Genomic DNA, 20,840 nt, shown 5'->3' with positions numbered 1-20,840 from the left:
TGTCCACTTTCCCAGGCTGGTTCTGTCAGGCCCCAGGTGCTGCTCTGGTGGGTGGGTTGGGAGGGAGTAGAGAAAGCCATGAGCACTGGCCTCTCCCTGAGGACTTTGGACACAAAAGCGCTGGTTCCTCCCATCCCCAGCACTGTCCTCTGCACTTCTGTTTGGTGGCCCCAATGTGAGTCGCTGTACAAAACGCTGCCTTTGTTATTTTGTAAGAAATGACTTCTGTGAACCAAGAACTTGTGAAAATCTCAGTAACCAAAATAAAGTTCTATATTTTAAGACGCACATTAGGACTCTCTCTGGTTTGGACACTTGCTGGAGTTTCCGGTCAGATGCAGGCCCAGCAGGGCCCTGGCCTTCCCACAGGAGCCAAGAGAATCCCAGGATCCACTTATCAGGGCAGTTTGTTGGAAGAGCTCTATCCTTCAGGGTCTCAGTGTCCTCCTGTGTCACTTATAGGTTATTATTCCAGTCCAGCCTGCCTAAGGCTTTGTGATGATCAACAGTTACAGGCCCTCCATGTAGAGCACGTGATGGTCAGCAAAGGGTGCGCAGATCCACGAACACTTCTTACCAACTTCAGTTACTCACTCTTAAAATTCTTGTCACAGCTGGACACCATCACACATGCCTGTAATCCCAGCAGCTCAGGAGGCTGAGGCAGGAGGATCACAGAACAGGGCTGGGGATGTGGCTTAGTGGCTGAGTTTGCCTGAGTTTAATCCCTGGTACCCAAAAAAAACCAAAATCTGGGTTTTGAATAATATTCACCAAAAAAAGGGTTTTGTTTACCTCTGAGCAGTCCACTCCTGGCTCTGAGGAAACTTGCTTTCTTTTGGGCTACCTGATATTTCTTCAGGACAATGTACATTTTGGGATGGTTTCATGTTTTCTTTTGAGCTTCTTTATTGGCTGCCTCCTGTAGAGTGGATTCTCACATAGAGGCATGAACTTTCTTGTTTATCTCCATCATGACTGTCCTTCAGGTATGGAGAGAACTATTTTCTGTAAGCATCTGCATCATCTTCCATGACGTACGCCACCTAACCCGTAACGTGCTTCCAAGTACTCCGGCATTAAACTGCTCGCCTTTGGGGTCATTTGGGACCGTGAGGGATAGACAAGCCTCCCCACACAGTTCCTTCAGGGACCCTATTATTGTCAATAGATCTGGCAAGGCCAAACTCCAAGGTACAGATAAAAGTGCCAGGTGGTTCATGCATGCTTTACCCCACCTGGCTGACCCCTGCACTCCATGGTGGCCTCAGCCAGACAGAAAAACTGGGATTACCAGCTCCACCTTATGACAGCAGGCTAAAAATTAGTCTGTTCTGGCAACCCACAGTTTGCTCCCGATAAAGCTGGAAGCCTCTACTTCCAGCCCTACTGTGCTGGATCCCTCTCTCCACCTTCTCTGACCCATTCAGATTTTTTAAAAAATATTTTTTAGTTGTCCATGGAGTTTTATTTATTTATATGTGGTGCTGAGAATTGAACCCAGTTCCTCACACATGTGAGGCAACCACTCTACCACTGAGCTACAACCCAGCCCCCTTTCAGATTCTCTATAAACCTTCATCCATTAGATTTGGTTCAGGGTTTAGCCTGGTAAAATCTTTTGACTCCAACTTTCTAGATTCCACCCTCCAAATCCCCACAAAGGTGAACCAACATGAGAAATAACTGCTATTTATAATCACAGCAACACCACAGGGAGTCTGAGTCCACTCTAGCCATCACTTTATATTTCTGCCTAAGCCAGGTATGACCAGTTGCTGGCTTCATCCCTGTGCCAAAACAAGGCTTTTTTCCTCTTTTTAAAAATAAAAATGGAAGAACAGAAGCAGTGGCTATGAAGTGGCCAAAAATGCTGTCTAGAAAACACACATCTAGGTAATCTTCCTCCGTTTTGACTGGCGGTCCGAGGTCTGGGCTGGAGGCAGCGGGATGGACAGAGTGCCCAGCTTGTGATCCTCTTCCCGGTCAGCTGCCAGAGACACCTTTCTTTTAGAGATTTTCAGCCTCATAGCTTTTGCTATCTCAATCATCCTAAGGAATAAGCAGAACAAATGGAGAGAGAGCCCTCAATGTGGTTATTCAGGAAGGCTTGGCAGGAGGGAGCAGCACATTCATGCTCTAGGCCATGAAGACAGAATCCCAAAAGTGACCAAGCCTCAAGCAGACAGACAGACAAGATGCCCTGCCCCCCAGAGCTATGAGATAATTTCATTTAATGTGTTGCCATTAGAAAAGAGTCATGAGGGAATGGAAAACTAGGTCTCTAGGTCCCTATCAGTAGCTGTTTTTACCACCTGTGACCAAGCTACAAAAGCAACCAGGTCCAAGCACTGCTAGAATTACAAGCTCCTAGTTCTGCTCTTTTTTATTTCTCTACCCCACTGCACGTGCCAATGCCACTTTTGGACAGCCCTCAGAATACCTTCCATGCCCTGCTGGACAAGTGTAGACAGAGGTGTCATCACAGGCTTAGAACACCACCATCGGGAGACTTAGATGTCAAATGCCCCTCGATTAGCAAAAAGGGATCCTGCGAAGCTCTGTTCTCTACTTTTTGAATCTCCTCTAGCAAGGCTGGAAGGAGCCTGAAAGGTCATCTCTACCCTCATCTAGAGTTTAAACTGGTCCTGCCAACCAGTGTTTTCACCTTGCCTTGAGCACCTCTCCTAGAGCCCCTTTCATCAATCTGAGGAAGCTCTGCTTGCTAAGATGAAGGTGGGTTCTCCTATACTTCCGCCCCTGGGTTCACCACTCAGAACCGTAAGAATTCCTCCATTCAGAGAATGGAGGCTGCCTGGCATTCCAGAAGCAAGATGCTATGGCAAGGCTCAGGTTTGAAGCTGTGACTCCCCTCTTGGCTGTGAGAATCTGGGAAAGTTACTACTCTGGACTACAGATTCTTCAATTAGTAGTATTTTAGGGAAATTAATGAGGCAATATGAGGAAGTATTTATTTTTATTTTTTTTATAGTCGTCAATGGACTTTTATTTTTATTTATTTATATGTGCTGCTGAGAATCAAACCCAGTACCTCACACATGCTAGGCAAATGCTCTACCACTGAGCCACCACCCCAGCCTGCCACGAAGGAATTTAATACTGTGCCCACAAAGGCACTCCAAATGTCTAGCTGAAAATTGTCCTCTGGTCCCAAGTTCTTTCCATATGAAATACACCCACTTTCCAAAATGTTGCTTCATGCTTCCCAATGGTACTAGAGACACACCAAGGAACTCTAGAAGGAGTTTTTTATTCAAAATGTTGTGCTCACCTTTTTTCACTGAGTTTCAAGTCTCTCTGTAACAGCGTCAGGTCAATCTGGAAGTCATTTATGTGCAAGGCAAGTATGATCACATATGCGGTGATCTTTGCTTTCATAGAATTTGAAATTAAGTTCCACAAACTGCAAAATCAGTGGCAGGAAAAGAGAAACAATATTAAATTCCAAAAGCAAAATAAGAACATTAAAGCCTGTTTCCTTGGCATTCAATGCCTTCCCAACCTGAGGAAAGAAGGAACTGAAGCAACCTTTCTTCTTTCTTCCAAAGCACCAGAGCCTCGCAGCAAACAGATCAAACCCAGAGCATCCTCCCGAGCAGGAGAGAGAAAGTTGCGCCTGTACTTTCCCCAGGTGGTGTTAGAGTCTCATGCTGGTGAGGACCCTCCAAGTCTGTCCCTGCCTGCTCTGAAGGGTTGCTAGGATAATAATCACCCCAAACTCAGTTGCTGTTGCTTCCAAGCACACTCAGGAGCAGGAAATACTACAAAAATGGCTGGAAGGAAGCCCAGGGGTGCTGCATGGACATCCTTCCCCACAGTACTCACAGAGGCTTGCCTTTTTCTGCAGCTCTGCCTTTTCCTATAACACTAGTTCTGTGGGACATCTGGAAGGGCGCCTTGAAGGAAGCGTGTGAAGTAAGTCTTTGATGCAGGGCATCCACAGCCTTTTTTTAATTTAGTACCAGGGATTGAACCCAGGGCAATGAGCCACACCCCCCCACATTTTTTTTATTGTTTTGAGACTGGGTCTTGCTAGGCTGCTGAGTCTGGCTTTGAACTTGTGACCCTTCTATCTCAGCCTCCCAGCTGCTGGGATTATAGGTTGCCACCATGCCCAGCCCCACAGCCTTTTAATATTTATCAAAGATATTCTGGGGGCTGGGGTGTGGCTCAATGGTAGAATGCTCACCTGGCACATGTGAGGAATTGGGTTCAACCTCACACATGTGAAGAACTGGGTTTGATCCTCAGCATGTGAAAATAAATTTAAAAAATAAAGGAATTTAAAAAGAAAAAATATTCTGGGCACAATGGCATATGCTTGTAATCCCAGCTACTCTGAGGACTCAGGCAGGAGGATCACAGCCCAGACAACTCAATGAGACCGTATCTCAAAATAAAAAGGGCCGGGGATGGAGCTCAGTGGCAGAGTGCTTGCCTAGCTTGTACGAAGCCCTTCAATCCCCAGCACCACAGGGGAAAAAAGAGAAAATATTCATGAAAAATAAAGTGAACTTTTCCAAAAAGGATATATATATATATATATATATATATATACACACACACACACACACACACACATATAGCATGTCCTCAATTTAATTGATACCAGAAATCCATCAAATGGCAGTGATTTCTTAGGACTGCACCTTTATGAACATGGAATTGAACCCGAGCCCCCACTCTTCACTCCCACACCCTACCTACTTTCTCCTTTACAGGTAAAAACCCCAAAATCAACTCTCCTGACCTGCCATTGTTGTAAGTCAAGCAGGTAAAGTGCTTCAGCAGTTTGGTATTGATGATGTGGGGGATTCCAGGTCCTAGGGAACCTATAACACAAAGATGCATTTGATCATTTTCGTGAAAAATACATAGGCCATGCCTCATTTATGAGCTGGGAGAAGAGGGGAATAGCAGGGCCACTGTGATGGCTAGAAAGAACCACAAGGTAAGAAAAGCAGGAGCCTAAATTCAGAACAGGTGCTTTAAAAGAACATATGAGCCAGGCACAGTGTGCACAACTGTAATCCCAGCAACTCGGGAGGCTGAGACAGGAGGACCCCAAATTCAAGGTCAGTCTCAGCAGCTTAGTGAGACCCTGTCTCGAAATAAAATAAAAAGGACTGAGGATGTAGCTCAGTGGTGAAGCACCCCTGAGTTCAATCCCCAGTACAAAAATAAAAACAAATGCTCAGATGTGCTCCAGCCTGAAGATCAAATAAACACAAGAGATGTGTATAATGGAGTCATGACAGGACAGATCAATCACTCCAATGAGGCCTCAGGATGCAGAATAAATAAGACATTAGAAAGTGTAATAGAGAGCTGGGGTTGTAGCTCAGTGGTAGAGCGCTTGCCTAGCACAGGTGAGGCGCTGGGTTCAAGCCTCAGCACCACATAAAAACAAACAAATAAAAAAGGTTAAATTCTACAGAAGAAAGAAAGAAAGGAGAGAGAGAGAGAGAGAAAGAAAGAAAGAAAACGAAATAGATTATGAAGAAAGTCCAGGGAGAGAGGAAAGAAGAGAGATTAGAATGTGCAAATAAGAACTAAATGAATACTGAAAACAGACCCTTGGGTGCTCAGTCACAGTGACAGTGATGGACTACGCCTACGTGGAAAGCCACCAGTGTCTCCATCAGCATTTCCAACACTGCCACATATGGTTCTAGCTACAGGTGACACGGGGTTGCTGTTAGAAAACTGACTCTCTCCTTTCCTACTTCAAATAAACAAACATAATACAAACCTCACAAAGCCAACTTTCTTCTCCCTTCTGGTCTAATAGTCCTTAAAATGTTCATTCAGTTTGACCTGGATACTGTGCTTTGCATAACGCAGAACAGAAGTAGTGAATGTTAGCCCTGGAAGGCCCCCAAGCAATCATGGAATCCAACCTGTCCCACCTCCAGAAGAGAGATCCAGAGAGAATAGCGAGGCCGGCGAGTCCTCCAGCGTGCCGGCAACACAAGGAATGGCACTGTTGCAGTTAAAAAGTAAGACTCGGACACACGTGTATGTTCTTCCCTTTTACAACTGGCCTGAGAATTACAGACAAATAACGGACGGAATGGAAATAACTAAAATAAAATGTCTATCATGGCCGCTTACTTTTCCGCTTTATCACTTTCTGGGCTCGAAATTTGATGAGGGTGTCTAGAAACCATATGCATCGGGCCTGGCGATCTCGACTCTCCTCATTTGATGGCAAAGACTTCAAGGCTTCTATGACAGTGGAACAGTGGCTAAAACGGAGAGAAAGGGAAGAATGTGTCAGGGTAAGACAGGCTCTGTCAGGAACCACCCCTCACTATGAGAACAAAGACACCTCTCCGCACCGTACACACTCAACAGCTGAAGATCTACCATACTCAAAATCCTCATAGCAGGAGGGTCGTGGTTAAGTGTGGGGTGGGTAGAACTGTAAAGGGCCAGATAGCGAACATTAGGCTTTGTGGGCCATATGGTCTCTGTTGCAACTACTCAACTCCATGTCATAGTGCATAAGCAGCCAGAAATAATACTTAGGAGAGTAAGCAGGGCTGTGTTGCAATAAAACATTAACTCACACTTTTACTTATTCACAGGCAGTAGGTCAGACTTGGCATGGGCCAGTTTACTGACCTCTCTCTGTTAACAGTTAGGAGCATAAGTTCTGCCATCAGACTGCCTGGGTTTCAGTCCCCTCTCTGACACTTGCTCAGGTAAGTTCTTTTACATCTCTATGTCCTGGCTTCTTCATCTAAACACTGAAGCCAATGATAGCATCTGCCTCCCAAGGGACTCTTTCTGTGTTAAAAGACACTGCAAGCTGGGCACAGTGGTGCATGCCTGGAATTCCAGTGACTCAGAAGGCTGAGGCAGGAGAATTGCAAGTTCAAAGCCAGTTTCAGCAACTTAGAGGCCCTGTCTCAAAATAAAAAGTAAAAAGGGCTGGGGAGCAGCTCAGTAGTAAAGTGCCCCTGCATTCAATTCCCAATACCCCCCCCCCAAAAAAAAATGACACTGCTAGCCAGGCATGGTGGCATATATCTATAATCCCAGCAACTTGGGAGGGTGATGCAGAGAATCGTAGATTCAGGGTTAGCCTGGGCAACTTAGTGAGACCCTGTCTCAAAATTTAAAAAACAAAAAGGGCTGGGACACTGTGCCAAATAGAAGAAAAAATAAGCCCAGATCTTCATCATGTTGGCTTAGGACCTTTCTGAAAGACTCCTAAAGCACAACAAGTAAAATTAAGAAACAATAAATGGGATGGATTCAAACTAAAAAGCTTCTTTTCAGCAAAGGAAACAATCAGTAATGTGAAGAGAGAGCCTACAGATTGGGGAAAAAATCTTTCCCACATGCACCTCAGACAGAATGCTAATCTCCAAGGTATATAAAGAACTCAAAAAACTTCACACCAAAAAAATAAATAACCCAGTCAATAATAAGGAACTAAGAAGACACTTCACAGAAGATGAAATACAATCTATCAACAAATATGAAAAAACTGTTCATCATCTCTTGCAATTAGAGAAATGCAAATCAAAAGTACTCTAAGATTTCATCTCACTCCAGTCAGAATGGCAATTATCAAGAATACAAGCAATAATAGGTGTTGGCAAGGATGTGGGGGAAAAAGATGCACTCATATATTGTTGATGGGACTGCACATTGGTGCAACCACTATGGAAAGCAGTATGGAGACTCCTCAGAAAACTTGCAATAGAACCACTATTTGACCCAGCTAGCCCACTCCTCAGTTTATACCCAAAGGACTTAAAATCAGCATACTACAGTGACACAGCCACATCAATTTTTATAGCAGCTCCATTCACAATAGCTAAACTATGGAACCAACCTAGATGCCCTTCAACAGATGAATGGATTAAGAAAATGTGGTACATATAAACAATGGAATATTATTCAGCCTTAAAGAAGAATGTTAGGCATTTGCAGGTAAATGGATGGAGTTGGAGAATATCATGCTAAGTGAAGTAAGCCAATCCCAAAAAACCAAAGGCTGATGTTTTCCCTGATAAATGGATGCTGATCCATAGTGGGAGGTGGGCAGGGAAGAATGAGGGAACTGTGGATTATGCAGTGAGGGGGAGGGGTGGGACAATAGGGATGGGAAGAGGAAAAATAAAAAGCAAGGTCCATGGAATCCTCTTGGTCTTAGCTTCTCTTTCTTGAGGATAAGGACATTGTATCTTTCACATGGGAATTTCATCTGCTTTTAAGAAACACTGGGAAGATCAGAGTGATTATCTTGCATCTGCTCTATTTCAAGTGCCTTTAATTTAAATAATCAACGTCCTAGAATAACATATACATATACTTCACAGGTAATGTGTGTTAAGTAGCTTGATTTAGCCTTTCCACAATGTACACATAAATCAAAACATGTTTTGCAGTCCATAAATATATATGTACATATATAAATGTGTGTGTATATTTTTTATTGCTGATTAAAAATAAAATAAAAATTTTTTTTTAAAAAGGGCTGGGACATAACTTAGTAGTAAAGTGGCCCTGGGTTCAATCCCCAGTGCCACAAAAATAAAACACTGCAAATAAAGTCCCTAGAAAAGTGCCTGACACAAAGCCAGAGTGTGATCCATGTTAACTATTATTTTTAAGTACTCTTCTACCACCATCAGGATCCTGGACTCAGAGATAAAAAGAGCTTTTCAAGGTCTCCATGTAACAGATTAGACAGTAAGAGCACACAGTAAGATAGGGTAGGGCTCAGGGACCCAGGTCTCAGACTCTCCACCCAGAGCTTGTTCCTGTGCCTACCCAAATCATGATCATGTTAAGACAACTAAGAAGCAGTAATAAGCTCTTTCAAGAAATGTATCTTTGTAGCTGCCCCCCGCACACACACACACAAAAAGCATTTTCCAAGGCTTTGGATTTCACTGACCAGTAAATTTTCAAGACAAAAATTGGGAGACCCAATCTAGGGGTTGAAAACTTTTTAACAACTTATTTTTTCCAAATGACATTATTAAAAGAAAAAACTCAGAAGCAAAAAAAATCTCACCATCATCATTAAAAAAAAAAAAAAAAAAAAAAAAGGTAATGTCAAAAGGGAGAGAAGAGGAAATAATCTCTGAATTTTTTGGAGGGCAGGGGAGGGTACCAGGGATTGAACTCAGGGGGCACTCGACCACTGAGCCACATCCCCAGCCCTATTTTGTACTTTATTTAGAGATAGGCTCTCACTGAGTTGCTTAGCACCTCACTTTTTTTGAGGCTGCTTTGAACTTGCGATCCTTCTGCCTCAGTCTCTGAAGACACAGGGATTACAGGTGTGTGTCACCATGCCTGGCTTCTAAATTAAAGTACACAAACTGAACTTTAGAAAAGTTTGCCTAGCATACTGTCACAGAGAAGCCATCCCTTCAGCCAGCACCCATTCCCAGGCTGCCATTTGGGTGCTGCCAATGACAATCAGCATCAGCATGACACATGGGGACAAGGACTAGCTCTGGGTCCAGCCCTAGACTATAGTTTGCACCCTGTGCCCAGCTGGAGGTGCCAACTCCCTCCCTTGAATCCACCTAGAGCTCCTAGAGGCCCAGGGTTCTAGAAAACACAGGATCATTCATGTTCGAGGGCTGAGCAGACACCTTCTCACTGACTGGCACCCCAGGGTCCTGCTTCACATTTGACTCTGGATCCCAACATCAATGCCCATCTGCCTGAGTGAGAGTACCTGTTCTCTTCAATCATCTTCAGTATTTCTTCTGATGTGACCTTTCTGAAAGCTTCAGATGGGCTCTTAAGAGCCTCATACTCTGTAGGGGAAAGAACTAGTTGCAGGTCAAGAACATAATCTGACCAAAATGGAAACATTCGACCAGAAAGATCATCTCATAGAGGCTTCATTTCACACATGGGAAAGCTAAGTTCAGAGAGGGAAAGAGGCTCACACAGAAGAGCAGGGCAGAGCTTACGGACCCTGTTCTCAGACTCCAGCCCAGGGCTCATTTCCTGCCTGGGCTTCTTGGTCTTCTTTTCCCTATCACAATGCCACTGCCAGCATTCCCACCTAACCAGACCCAACAAGCAGTGAAATTCTACACTCCAATCCTTCTTTTTACAAAATTGGCCTGCCCCAGACTTTGGACATTGGCCAACTGAGAGTCTTATTTTGACTATTTGTGGAGAGTGACCTCCGTGGGTTGAGGTGTGAGCCTTTGACATGTTGCTTAGGAATGGGTTTGAATCCCAGGGGCGGCTCCCTCAGCTGGGGAGGAAGCCTAGCCGACTGCCCGACAACAGCACTGGTGCAGGGCAAAGGGATATTGCCTCTGTGAAGGTCACAGGACCACAGACCTTCAGAGAGCCTGGCTGTGCCAATGTGTGCAAATATCACAACTTATAAAATAAAGCAGCTTTTCTATCACAAGAAGGATACTATCTTCAAATTTATACACATCTTCAGGCTTGGCTGCATCCGCATAGCAGGGAGGAAGGTAAAGGGAGTCATCTTGCAAGTCATCCTGGATGGCATCACTGACCAGAGCTTTTCAGTAAAGAGAAGATTAGTGTTAGTATCACTCTGTTTGGCTTCCGGTCCCCAACACTTTTTGCAATCTGTGCAGCTAAGATCATAAATGGTCCAGAAACCCCGAATCTAAATGCTTTTGCCAAGGTGCCCTGAACTGCCCATCAGGCTACTAGGCACAGGACAGGGGAATACGGCACTGTTTCCTTCACGTAACTTGCAACAGAACTGGGAAAGAGGCATGATCATGAGCATTTGTAACACAACACGAGAGAAACTGAAAGTGAAAGACAAAGCTGGAAATGCAGCTCAATGGTAGAGCTGGTATGTATGAAGTCCTGGGTTTAATCCCCAGCACCCTCAATATAAAACAATTTAAAAGTGAGAGATATTCAAAGTAGTCTTTAATAGCTTAACTTCCAAAACATTTCACTACACATTTTGAGTGAAAATAAAGTCAGAATATAGACAGTAATAGAGAAGAAAACAGAAGTTTTCATATTAGTCTGGCAGACCAATGTTGGAAATATGGTTGAATTATTTTTCTTTTTAAATATCTTTTAGTACTTGAGAGTAAATTTAACAAAATCATTTTTTTTAAAATTTATTTATTATTTTTTTGGTACCAGGAATTGAACCCAGGGGTTCTTAACCACCACGCCACAACCCGGCCCTTTTTATTTTGAGACAGGGTCTTGCTAAGTTGCTTAGAGCCTCACTAAATTGCTGAAGCTGGCCTCAAACTTGCAATCCTCCAGCCTTAGCCTCCAGAGCCTCTGGATTACAGGTGTGCACTAACACACCTAGCTAAACTATGTCTTCAAATAAACGTTGAAACCTATGTCCTAGAAAGGAAAACACAACATTGTAAAGATGTTGATTCTTTCTTATTAATCCCAATTGGATTTCAGATGGAGCTTGAAAATAATTCTTAAGATCCCTGGAAAAGAAGAGGAGATAGGGTATAGAAAAGGGTTTGTAGATTCAAGAGGTAAGTATGCAGAGGCGACGTAGGATGTGTTTTTAAGAGAGGAGAACAAAAAACAGTAATAAAAAAATACAAGTAAAAGAGTTAAAGGAAAGCGAGAGAGAGCAGTAGAGTTTGGCTGTAGGCAAGAAAAAAAGAGAGAAGTAGAAACGGAGGAAAACGGAGTTGGGAAAGAGTTAATAGAAAGTTAAACCAAAGTCAACCCAACATATACTAATCAAAGACCCAACCTTCCAAAAAAAAAAAAAAAAAAAAGAGAGAGCGAGCATGGGGAGCGGGGGAAGCTACCTTGGGCTGGGGATATAGCTCAGTTGGTAGAGTGCTTGCCTTGCAAGCACACTGGGTTCAATCCCCAGTACTGCAAAAAAAAAAAAAAAAAAAAAAAAAAAGCTACCTTAAGGAAATGCTGAAAGCTAAAAAAAACAAGAGAAAGAGAAACAAATATATATGTGTACGAATGCATAAATGTCCATCATTTGTCAATCAGTACACATTCAAAAACAAATCAAAACTTAACAAAAACAAAACAGCAAAATAGCCAATGAGAGTTTTTTGCCTGCTGTCTGTGCCAAACTGCCTTTTCATTTTTCAGCTTCCCTTCTCTGCTGAATGGATGGTGTGAGGAGCTATGAAGATGCTGGCAGCTTGACTTCCTAGGTGGTGTCTTTAGGTGCTGTGTGATGAGTAGCTGCAAGTGAAGCTCCCAGGGACAGGCATTTGGTCTGTTATTACCCCAGGTATTTTTTATAAGGGGAGTTTCGGGCATTAATGAATCAACGAGTACACAACCAGGGTAATTACGCATCTTGTACAACCACAAGAATAGGATCCTAATTAGAGTAAGTTACACTCGATGTATGTATGATCTGCCAAAATACATTCTGTCGGCTATATCTAAAAAGAACAACAACAACAAAAAGATATAGAATGGATGAAACAAGGAATCTCAAACATTTTGGCTTCCTTTAGGAAATAAACATTGTAAAGTTATGTAAAAGATTAAAAAAAAATCAGACAGCAAATATGTGTTTGAAAAATAAAAATGAAGAAGGATGAATTAGCCCTCTGAGACAAGAAACCAATGAGAAGGCTACTAAGATTAAAAAAATAAAAAATAAAAAATAAAAAAAAAGCCTTATGCTGCTACAGGAATAGCTTGTCGGAACAGAGAACAGAACACAACTAAGTGTCTATCTTACATGCAATAAAATGGTAAAGATGACCTTTTTAAATTACCCAAGGATGGAGTTGGGAGACAAATGGCTAACCACTTAAGAAATATAAAATAAAAATCTATGCCATATGCCAAAAACAATAAATAAATTGTAGAAGTACTAAAAAGTACATAGGGAAATACTTCTGAAGTCACTAAAGATGGAAAGATCTTCTTAAAATTTCTAGAATTCCAGTCTTACTAAACTTTCTCTGATGTTCTTATCAGCCTTATTAACCAAAGCTCCTTAGACTCACAAAGGAAGCTTTCTCCTTTCTCTGTGCCCTACAGGCTCAATGCTGTACCCAGAAGGGACATGCCCACCTCCTCCACCTGACTGTTACAGGGCAGCAACATGCGGATGTTTCTTGCTGCTTTCAGAATCTGTCCCTCAGCAAGCAGCAGGAAAGAATGTAGCCTCAACTCCTACCACTCCTATCTGTAAGGCAGGTAGAAGATCTCAAAAGAAAGCTGTCTTTATGGGCAAATTCTTAACCCAAGTTCCAGCTGCTTACCAGCCACACCCTTTGTATCAATGATACTCTCTGCGGCTTTAGATACTGCAAGATTCAATGATTCACTGCCAACTTTGTTCATTCTCCTGGAGTTCAACGCTCGTTTCTGTTTGGTGGTACCAAAGGCTTCAATGCAAGAATCCATCTGTGCAGGAAACAAACCTGGTTACTGGGAACAGGGCAGTGGGCACTGCTATGCCAATCTGTGCGACAACAAAGGAACTCTAGGCTCCTGCGCCATCCTCACCTCACCTGTAAGTCAGGCTCTCATTCCTATCATATCTATCTACCTCACAGGACTACTGCACAATGAAGTGACAATGCCAGACTTGACATACTTTATAAAGTATAAAGGCTATTTACAAATCAACAGCTTTTCCATCAGTAAAACGAAATGACTGAAATTAGGGTTGATAATTCTGTGGCACACAGCTTACCATCCTCCCATCCCATATCTACAACAGACATTGCTAATTTTCTTCACTCTTTCCTCTGAGCCACAGTAGCTATACATCCCCACCTCGTATAATTCTCCAGGCAGCACTGAAGAGTCAGTCAATTTGCTTTCTTGAGGTGAAATGACTTTTGTAGGAACCTTCTACAGTGAAAACTGCTCTCTAGTTTTTTTAACACGAAGGTTTCCAGGTACAATCAAAACTTTCTGAAACTTGAACCAAATCCTAAAAACAAGTGTTTTAGGGTGTGGGGACACCAGAGCCCAGGTTCCAAATGCTGGCTCAGAGCTGCATTCAGCTGCCCTAGACAGGGGCAGGCCTCTGTGAGTAGCAACTCTCCTGAGAAACACAGACTGAATGAGCTGGGAGCAGTCAGGGAGAACAGAGTTCAACAAGTTCATTGTACTGATGGAGAAACACAGGCCTACAAGGAACTTCATTAAGCCCCCACATCTTGATTCTGTCACACTCACCTTATCTCTGAAAGTTTTGGTCTGACTTTCCAGTGTGAGTTGACTCTCAGCTGATTCATCTGTAGAAACATAAAACACAAGAGAGGGGGTCTTGCTATATTATCCAGGCTGCTCTTGAACTGGGCTCAAGTGATCTTCCTGCCTCCCAGGTAGCAAGGACTACAGGCTCATGCCGCCAGGCCCAGCTCTGTTAGGCCTACAGATATTAAATGTTCAGTATTTATTTGTTTAATAATTAATCTAAGTAAAACAGATTTCTTGGGCTGGGGATGTAGCTCAGTGATAGAGCACTTGCCTAGCATGCACAAGGCCCAAGGCCCAGAGTTCAATCACCAGCACCACAGGGGGAAAAAAAAAAAAAAAACCCAGCAAATTTCCTTATTACAGGACTTTCCTAAACCTAATGTGAATGTATTCTGTGAATGTTTAATATTGAGCATTAGCATGCAGCTAAGAGAATTGGAGATTAGGGAGTCAAAGGAAGGACTCATCTGGTCTAAACTCTTCACTTTATAAATAAGGAAAATGAAATGACTTGCCCCAGATTAGTTCACCAGGCAGGCAGACATAAGTTAGAAACCAAGTCCTCAACTCCTTCAATAGTTTTCTCTCCTGGTGAAAGACCTAATAGCAGGCAAACATGGAGGTATGTATTTCTTATATGATGTTCTCTAACTGTCCGTAGAGTACTCGCATAAGGAGCAGGATAATCTAGTGAACAAGAGCACAAGCCCTGGAGTGGCCTTGCCTGAGTTATTTCAGCAATGCATTCCAGCCAGTCATGCCAACTATGCCACACTCATCACTGGTAAAAAAGGAATAACAGGACCTATGAAGTGACAGCACACTGAAGGTGTTCAGACAGTGACAAGCATTCAGTAAGGAACCAGTAGTAAGGTTGTATGTGTATGTGCCAGTTAGAACAAACCAATATTAATAAACATTTTAAATAAACACAAAAATGTGTTCAATTAACAATAAACAATCTTCTATGCCTCCCTGGAATTTGGAAGAACATTTGGTGGTGCTGGGGATTGAATCCAGAGTCTTTTTCATGTTAAGCAAGCACTCTATCAACTGAGCTATATCCCCAGCCTAGAAGAACATTTGAGGATGATTTAAATGTAGTTATATTTATTTAAAAAGCAGAGAATTCTTAATTTTGAGCCTGAAGATCCACAGGAATTTACAGATGGGTGTCAAGACACAATAGTCCTTTAAAATTATATGTAAAATCTCAAATGTATACACTGGAGTGGGGGTACTAGGGATTAAACCCAGAGGTGCTGAGCCTTATCCCCAGTCTTTTTTTAATTTTAGAAAGGGTCTTGCTAAGTTTACTAGCATCACTAAGATCCTAAATCTCAAGTTTTGAGATTTAAGAAACAGTAGCTCCTTGAATCTGACACTATAATTTATCATTTCAGATGATCTCACTCTACCCCTGAGCTCCTCTACAAGGTAGAGAAGCAATGTAGTTTCTTCCTCTGGATTAAGGGGGAAAAAAACCTGCCCAAATTAAGACAGTATAGACATTTTTCATCAAATGAAACTCATCCAGCAAACCCAAACTATGCAGCATTACTGTGAGTTTTCAAGCCAGGAACCTACCTGAAAACAGGGGTTGCATGTTGAACAATTCAGCATCATATACTTCCATTTGACCTGAGGTCTTGTTCAAAATTCCTACAAAGTGCCTGAATAAAGAAAAATAATACTATAATGCATTATTCAAAAGGTATTTATACAACTTCCTTTCTCCTGTTTAAAAGCTCTCAATCTTTTTTTCTGCCCCAATACACCTGAGGAATGCAACTTGCTCATGAGCAACAAAAATCCACTACAGCAATAATTGTCTGCAGGGAGAGGGAAAAGAAGGGGGTGGGAAGGGGAGGAGGGGGACGTGAGGTAGCTCTGGGGGAAAAAAAATCACATCTGGACTCACTACTGTAATGGGAAACCCTTATGAAGTATAAGAAACTATAATTACACTAGAATTTACTGTGCACATAAATTTTATGGTGGAAAATAAAGTAAAAGCTTATTAATTATGGGGAGAACAATCTGAAACAGAGCATCTCTGTAAATGAATGATGCGGTATTAAGTTTTAAGCGTGGATAAATTCAACTGTTTTCTATCAGGGCAAGGTCCAGTGGGGACTCTGACAGGGACTTGTTTGTGGTTCACTGTTGGTACAATCATAGGGATCCTTCCTGTATCATGCCAGCCCCAGAGAGTTCAGGGTGGGCAATCTTCACTGTATAGAGAAGATCAGGGATCAGAGAAGCTCTGAGCTGCATAGAAACCTGGGCCCTGGGCTCATCTTTCCCAGCCCCGAGCCTTCAATACAAACAAATTATTTTCTTGTACTTGGTCCCAAGGCAAACCTTAGGCAAACTTTAACCTACAGACCACATTCCAAATTTGTGAAGAGTGTTACCCTTTTGGAATAAGACAGTTACAAATAAGCAGTATTACAAATGAATGGTGTCTTTGGGAAATTCAACAAATACAAGTCATCTTTTCCTTTCCAGGAATGTTCTCAGGTCTAGAAACACAGGGACTTAGTACACCTGCCTAGATTTCCTCACTGCCCCTAAAATAGAGATGGAAAACAGTACCACCACCCTCCCCATCACCCTTCCTGCTGCACCTTTCCTCACCATTACCTGCACAGAGTGTTGCATTTAAGGGCTCCAGTCCCAAAATTGTTTCCGACATAGGAAAGTCTATCTGTTTCGGCTGCCTAAAATACACAAGGAGAAGAACTACATTTACAACCAATGTTGAAAGGTATTAAGTACTGTCTCTTTTCTGCATTTGGAGAAGTTTCCGAATGAAAGACCATAGTGGGTTAGTATTAGGAGATTATTCAGTCCCACTATCTCTGTGGGAATCTGGGCTATCCCTGAAGGAAAGGCAAGAGGGCCTTAGACGGTGTTGGTTTCCAACTGTAACAGTGGTCCACTTCACCTTTTGAATGTAGTTCTGAGGCTTATTTTTAAAAGGGACAAGCTTTTCTTTTTCTCTTCTCCCACTCCCCCTCCCTAACTGGGGGCAAGGAACAAGATAACCCCAGCTATCTGTGCGCCACAGGAAGGAGATATCTGCCAGATGATCTAGGAAGTATCTGCCAAATTAACAAGTGAATGTTAACACACCATCAGGGTGCCCTGGGACCCCCCTAGTCAGGGCACACCTGGAATGTGGCCTTTGAAGAGCGCCTTTAAAATCTCCCTGTTCCTCCTGATGGGCAGAATCAGTCTCTGGGACAGGAGTCCCCTGTGCTTCTCCTTTGCGAGCAAAGCAATAAAACTTCTTTTCCTTTTTCTCAAACCCCTGTTCTCCTTATTGAATTGGCATCAGAGACAAAGACTGAGCTTTTGGTTACACAACTGGTTTGAAAATTTCTTGGGGGTCTTGCACCACAGGACTTAACAGAGATCCTGGACTCCCAGCACTTACAGGTATGTGAAAAAGTGATTCTGCAGGCAATTTCCTTGGCCCAAAGTCCAAACCATTCTTGAATCTTCTTTATCCACCTCTTCTGTGACTGCTCTTCATATACCCTCAGGACCAGTGCAAATGGTCAATTCATTCCCCAGTCACAGCCAAGCTTTCCTGCTTCCCTGTATTTGTCCCTACTACCCTCTTCATTTGGAACACCAAACCTTGTATCAAACTTTCCCCTATCTTTCAGAGATCAGCTTCAATGCACTCTCCCAAGAAGGCATTCTGATAAGCAGATTTCTCTTCCTACCGAGTTTACTCTGTCCTGCACTCTCCCCACCTCAGATCCTGAACTTTATCTACTGTATGAGTATCCCTCAGGGACAGTTCTCACCTCTCTAGGGCAGAAGTTCTCAACCCAGTGCTACCAGCCTTTGGTGGGTGGAGGTCAGAGATACTACTAAATGTCCTGCAAGGTGCACAAATGCCACTCATAACAAAGAATCATCAGGCTCGAAACACAAATGAATGAAAAGTTATTCATAAAAAAATCCTTAACCAGGATGGTACCCATCCCCACGACACCCCAAGCTGCTAGGGCTCAGAGGAATTCTTTTTTTTTTTTTTTTTTTGGCAGTGCTGGGGATTGAACCCAGGGCCTTGTACTTGGGAGGCAAGTACTTTACCAACTGAGCTGTATCCCCAGCCCGGAATTCTTTAAAGGTCCATTTGCTACTCTCGTTATTCTCCCTTCCTACCCTCCCACATCTGTCCAAACCGAAGGGGACTCCCGAGGCCTGCAGAGTGAAAGCAACCGCAACTGCAGCACTTACTAGGATCCGCTGTTTCCTCTTCCTGGGATTTGTGGAGTCGTTGCTGTTGTACAAGGTAAAGCGCATGTTGCCTGGATTCTGCAGCTTCCCATTGGAGAATTGGACTGTAAGAATGCAGTCCAACAATGAGATGAGAGCAAAAGGACCCACGGTGTAGTGGGGAAGAACTGGAGTATCACTGAGAGCGACTGTTAGAATGGGGAAGGCAAGGAAGCTCAGGTCCTGACCTAAAAGGGGACTGAAAAAAGTCCTGGTCCAGCTGGGAAGAGGGGATAGTGGGGGCGGGGCTTACAAAGGCGAGGCTGTGACTGGAAGGAATGATTAGGGCAAAGAGGCTGACAAAGAGGCCTGATCCGGACCTAAAAAGAGGGAGTCTCTGCTCAATGGAGAGAGGCAGATGGGGCAGGTGGGAGACTTGGTAAGGGGATGACGGGGTCCCAATACATTCCTGAGAAAAGAAAGGTATGTCCTCGTGCAGCTGGCAGGTAGTGACAGAAGAATGATGAGATGATCGTGGAGCCCTGTGTCAACGCCACGTAGAGGTGGGGCCTGGCTCAGCTGGGGAGGGAACTAAACCCAGGGCGGGAGGACTACCGAGGCACCCAGAAGGAGAGGGTTACGGGGAACTCTGCTCCGGCTCCCGCTCTTTACCCAGTACAGCTCTCTGACTCTCGTCCGGCTCCCCACAATACAGCCACCTCGCACTCGGCAGTACCTCTGCCGCCATCTCGCCGGTCCCGCAGTCAGACCCAAGGGAAGAGAAAGCAGCTACAAATGCTCTGGGTAACACGCGAGAGCTCAACGAGCGCAGCGCGGCGGAAGAGGCGCGGCCTCTACAGGCCCCACCCCGAGTACGTGAGCCCCGTGGCTCCGCCCCTGGGCGCTGGGCACGTCGGCCCACCCGCTCGTGGCCCCACCCACTCCGGCGCCGAGGTGTGATCGCCATCCATACGGTGCCACACCCATTCCTTGAAGAATTTCGGAGGCACACGGCACGTGATTGCCTCTGTGCTCTCTCTGCCTTCATCTTTCGGATTTGGTGGGACTAGAGCCCCAATTGCTGAAAGCCCTGTAGCTTCAGCCTGACTGTGGTCTGGGACTTTCTCTGTTTAGCAAGAGAAGGATGGGCCGCGGGAAAAGGCCCAGCAAGCTCAGAGCATTTGGGCAGAGGTTTCTAGAGTGGGTTAGAACCCGGGTGGGGGGCGGGGTTGAGGGATGAGGCGGGGGTATCTAAATGATGTACATGTCTGTTTGTTCCTGCGGATTCAACAAACCTTTTCCTTCATGGGAATTATTAAGAGTAGGAGAAGGCAAAAGCAGGGCCTTTGTGCACGGACCCCAAGGGCCCTCAGTGTTCTAGGTTGACTCATCATTGTTCTCAAAACACTACCTCTCTAGACCGCTTCACCCCACCTCATCATCCAGGATCTTCTGAATAACCTTGACACATGCGTGCTCCTTTGCCTGAGCACTTGTTACATTTTTCCAATTTCCCAATTTCAGACTTATAGAAACATTGCAAAACCAAGCAAGATGGTGAACCATCCAGTAATCCCAGCTATTCCAGAGACTGAGGCAAGAGGATCACAAATTCAAGGCAAACCTCCACAACTTAGACCTTATCTCAAAATAAAAAATGAAAAGAGCTAGGGATGTAGCTCAGTGGTAGGATGCCACTGGGTTCAGTCCCCAGTATCTTCTTCCTCTAAAAAAAGAAAAGAAATATTGCAAGTGCAGTGCAAAGAACTATTTGTTCTGAGCCATTTAGAGTAAATTGTCAACCTACTATCCCATTCACCCCTAAAGACTATAGCTATTTCCTATGGACAAGGACAGCTATAGTTTGAATCTGAAATGTCCCATGTGTTAGGGTTTGTTTCCCAGTGATGCTATTGGAAGGTGGTAGGCCCAGTGAGAGAGCTTAAGTTATTGAAAGACTGTTCTCAAAGGAAATAGTGGAATCCCCCACCCCTTCCTTGCTTTCTATACCTGGCCATGAGGTAAGTGGTTTTGCTACCATGATGTGCTGCTTCCCCAGACCTGGAAGCAACTGGGCCAATGGGTCATAGACTGAAAATACTAAACCTGTGAACCAAAATAAGCCTTTCCTTTTTACAAGTTGAATATTTTAGGTATTTTGATACAGCAGTTGAAAGTTAACACAAGGATCTTTCCTAAGTCACAATACAACCAAAAGAATCAAAATATTAACATCAATACATTATTATCATATAAACCTCACACCCCATTCCTTTACCAATTGTCCCAATAGAAGATCTTGTCAAGAAAAACATGGTGCATTTAGCTGTCAGTTCTTTCTCTGATTGGAAGGCTACCGTGCTCTACATCACTTAATGATTTTTGAATTGGCTAGTTCAAGAAGC

General features: G+C 43.7%; 1 protein-coding gene across 2 annotated transcripts; it reads right to left on the bottom strand.

The window, feature by feature from the left end:
- Positions 1-1,441: 1,441 nt before the first annotated feature.
- On the bottom strand, positions 1,442-19,278 carry POLR1E (RNA polymerase I subunit E). 2 transcript variants are annotated; one of them, XM_079113557.1, is made up of 12 exons: positions 19,108-19,278; positions 18,457-18,560; positions 16,843-16,919; positions 15,784-15,869; positions 14,173-14,231; positions 13,245-13,389; positions 10,439-10,546; positions 9,734-9,830; positions 6,136-6,269; positions 4,772-4,853; positions 3,293-3,424; positions 1,442-2,052 (listed from the first exon to the last, which is right to left on the bottom strand). In XM_079113557.1, the coding sequence occupies exons 1-12, from the start codon at positions 19,181-19,183 to the stop codon at positions 1,893-1,895; spliced, it is 1,260 nt and encodes a 419-aa protein (XP_078969683.1). In that variant the 5' UTR covers positions 19,184-19,278; the 3' UTR covers positions 1,442-1,892. The 2 variants fall into 2 exon arrangements, with proteins under 2 accessions (XP_078969683.1, XP_078969684.1); XM_079113558.1 differs by having other exon boundaries at positions 19,172-19,274.
- Between the last annotated feature and the right edge of the window lie 1,562 nt (positions 19,279-20,840).

This window comes from Sciurus vulgaris (genome assembly GCF_902686455.1).
Source record: "Sciurus vulgaris genome assembly, chromosome: 15".
In the NCBI taxonomy this organism is placed as follows: Eukaryota; Metazoa; Chordata; class Mammalia; order Rodentia; family Sciuridae; genus Sciurus; species Sciurus vulgaris.
The sequence above is the reverse complement of the archived record's forward strand: the minus strand, read 5'-3'. Positions and strand labels throughout refer to the sequence as shown.

Bases quoted from the DNA above. Each gene is read 5' to 3' on its own strand.
- POLR1E (XM_079113557.1), bottom strand. From the start codon at position 19,183: ATGGCGGCAGAGGTACTGCCGAGTGCGAGGTGGCTGTATTGTGGGGAG. The intron at 6,270-9,733 runs GTACTCTCACTC...TCTCCGTTTTAG, and splicing joins AAGATGATTGAAGAGAACAG to CCACTGTTCCACTGTCATAG. The intron at 4,854-6,135 runs GTAAGCGGCCAT...TTTGTGTTATAG, and splicing joins GAAAGTGATAAAGCGGAAAA to GTTCCCTAGGACCTGGAATC.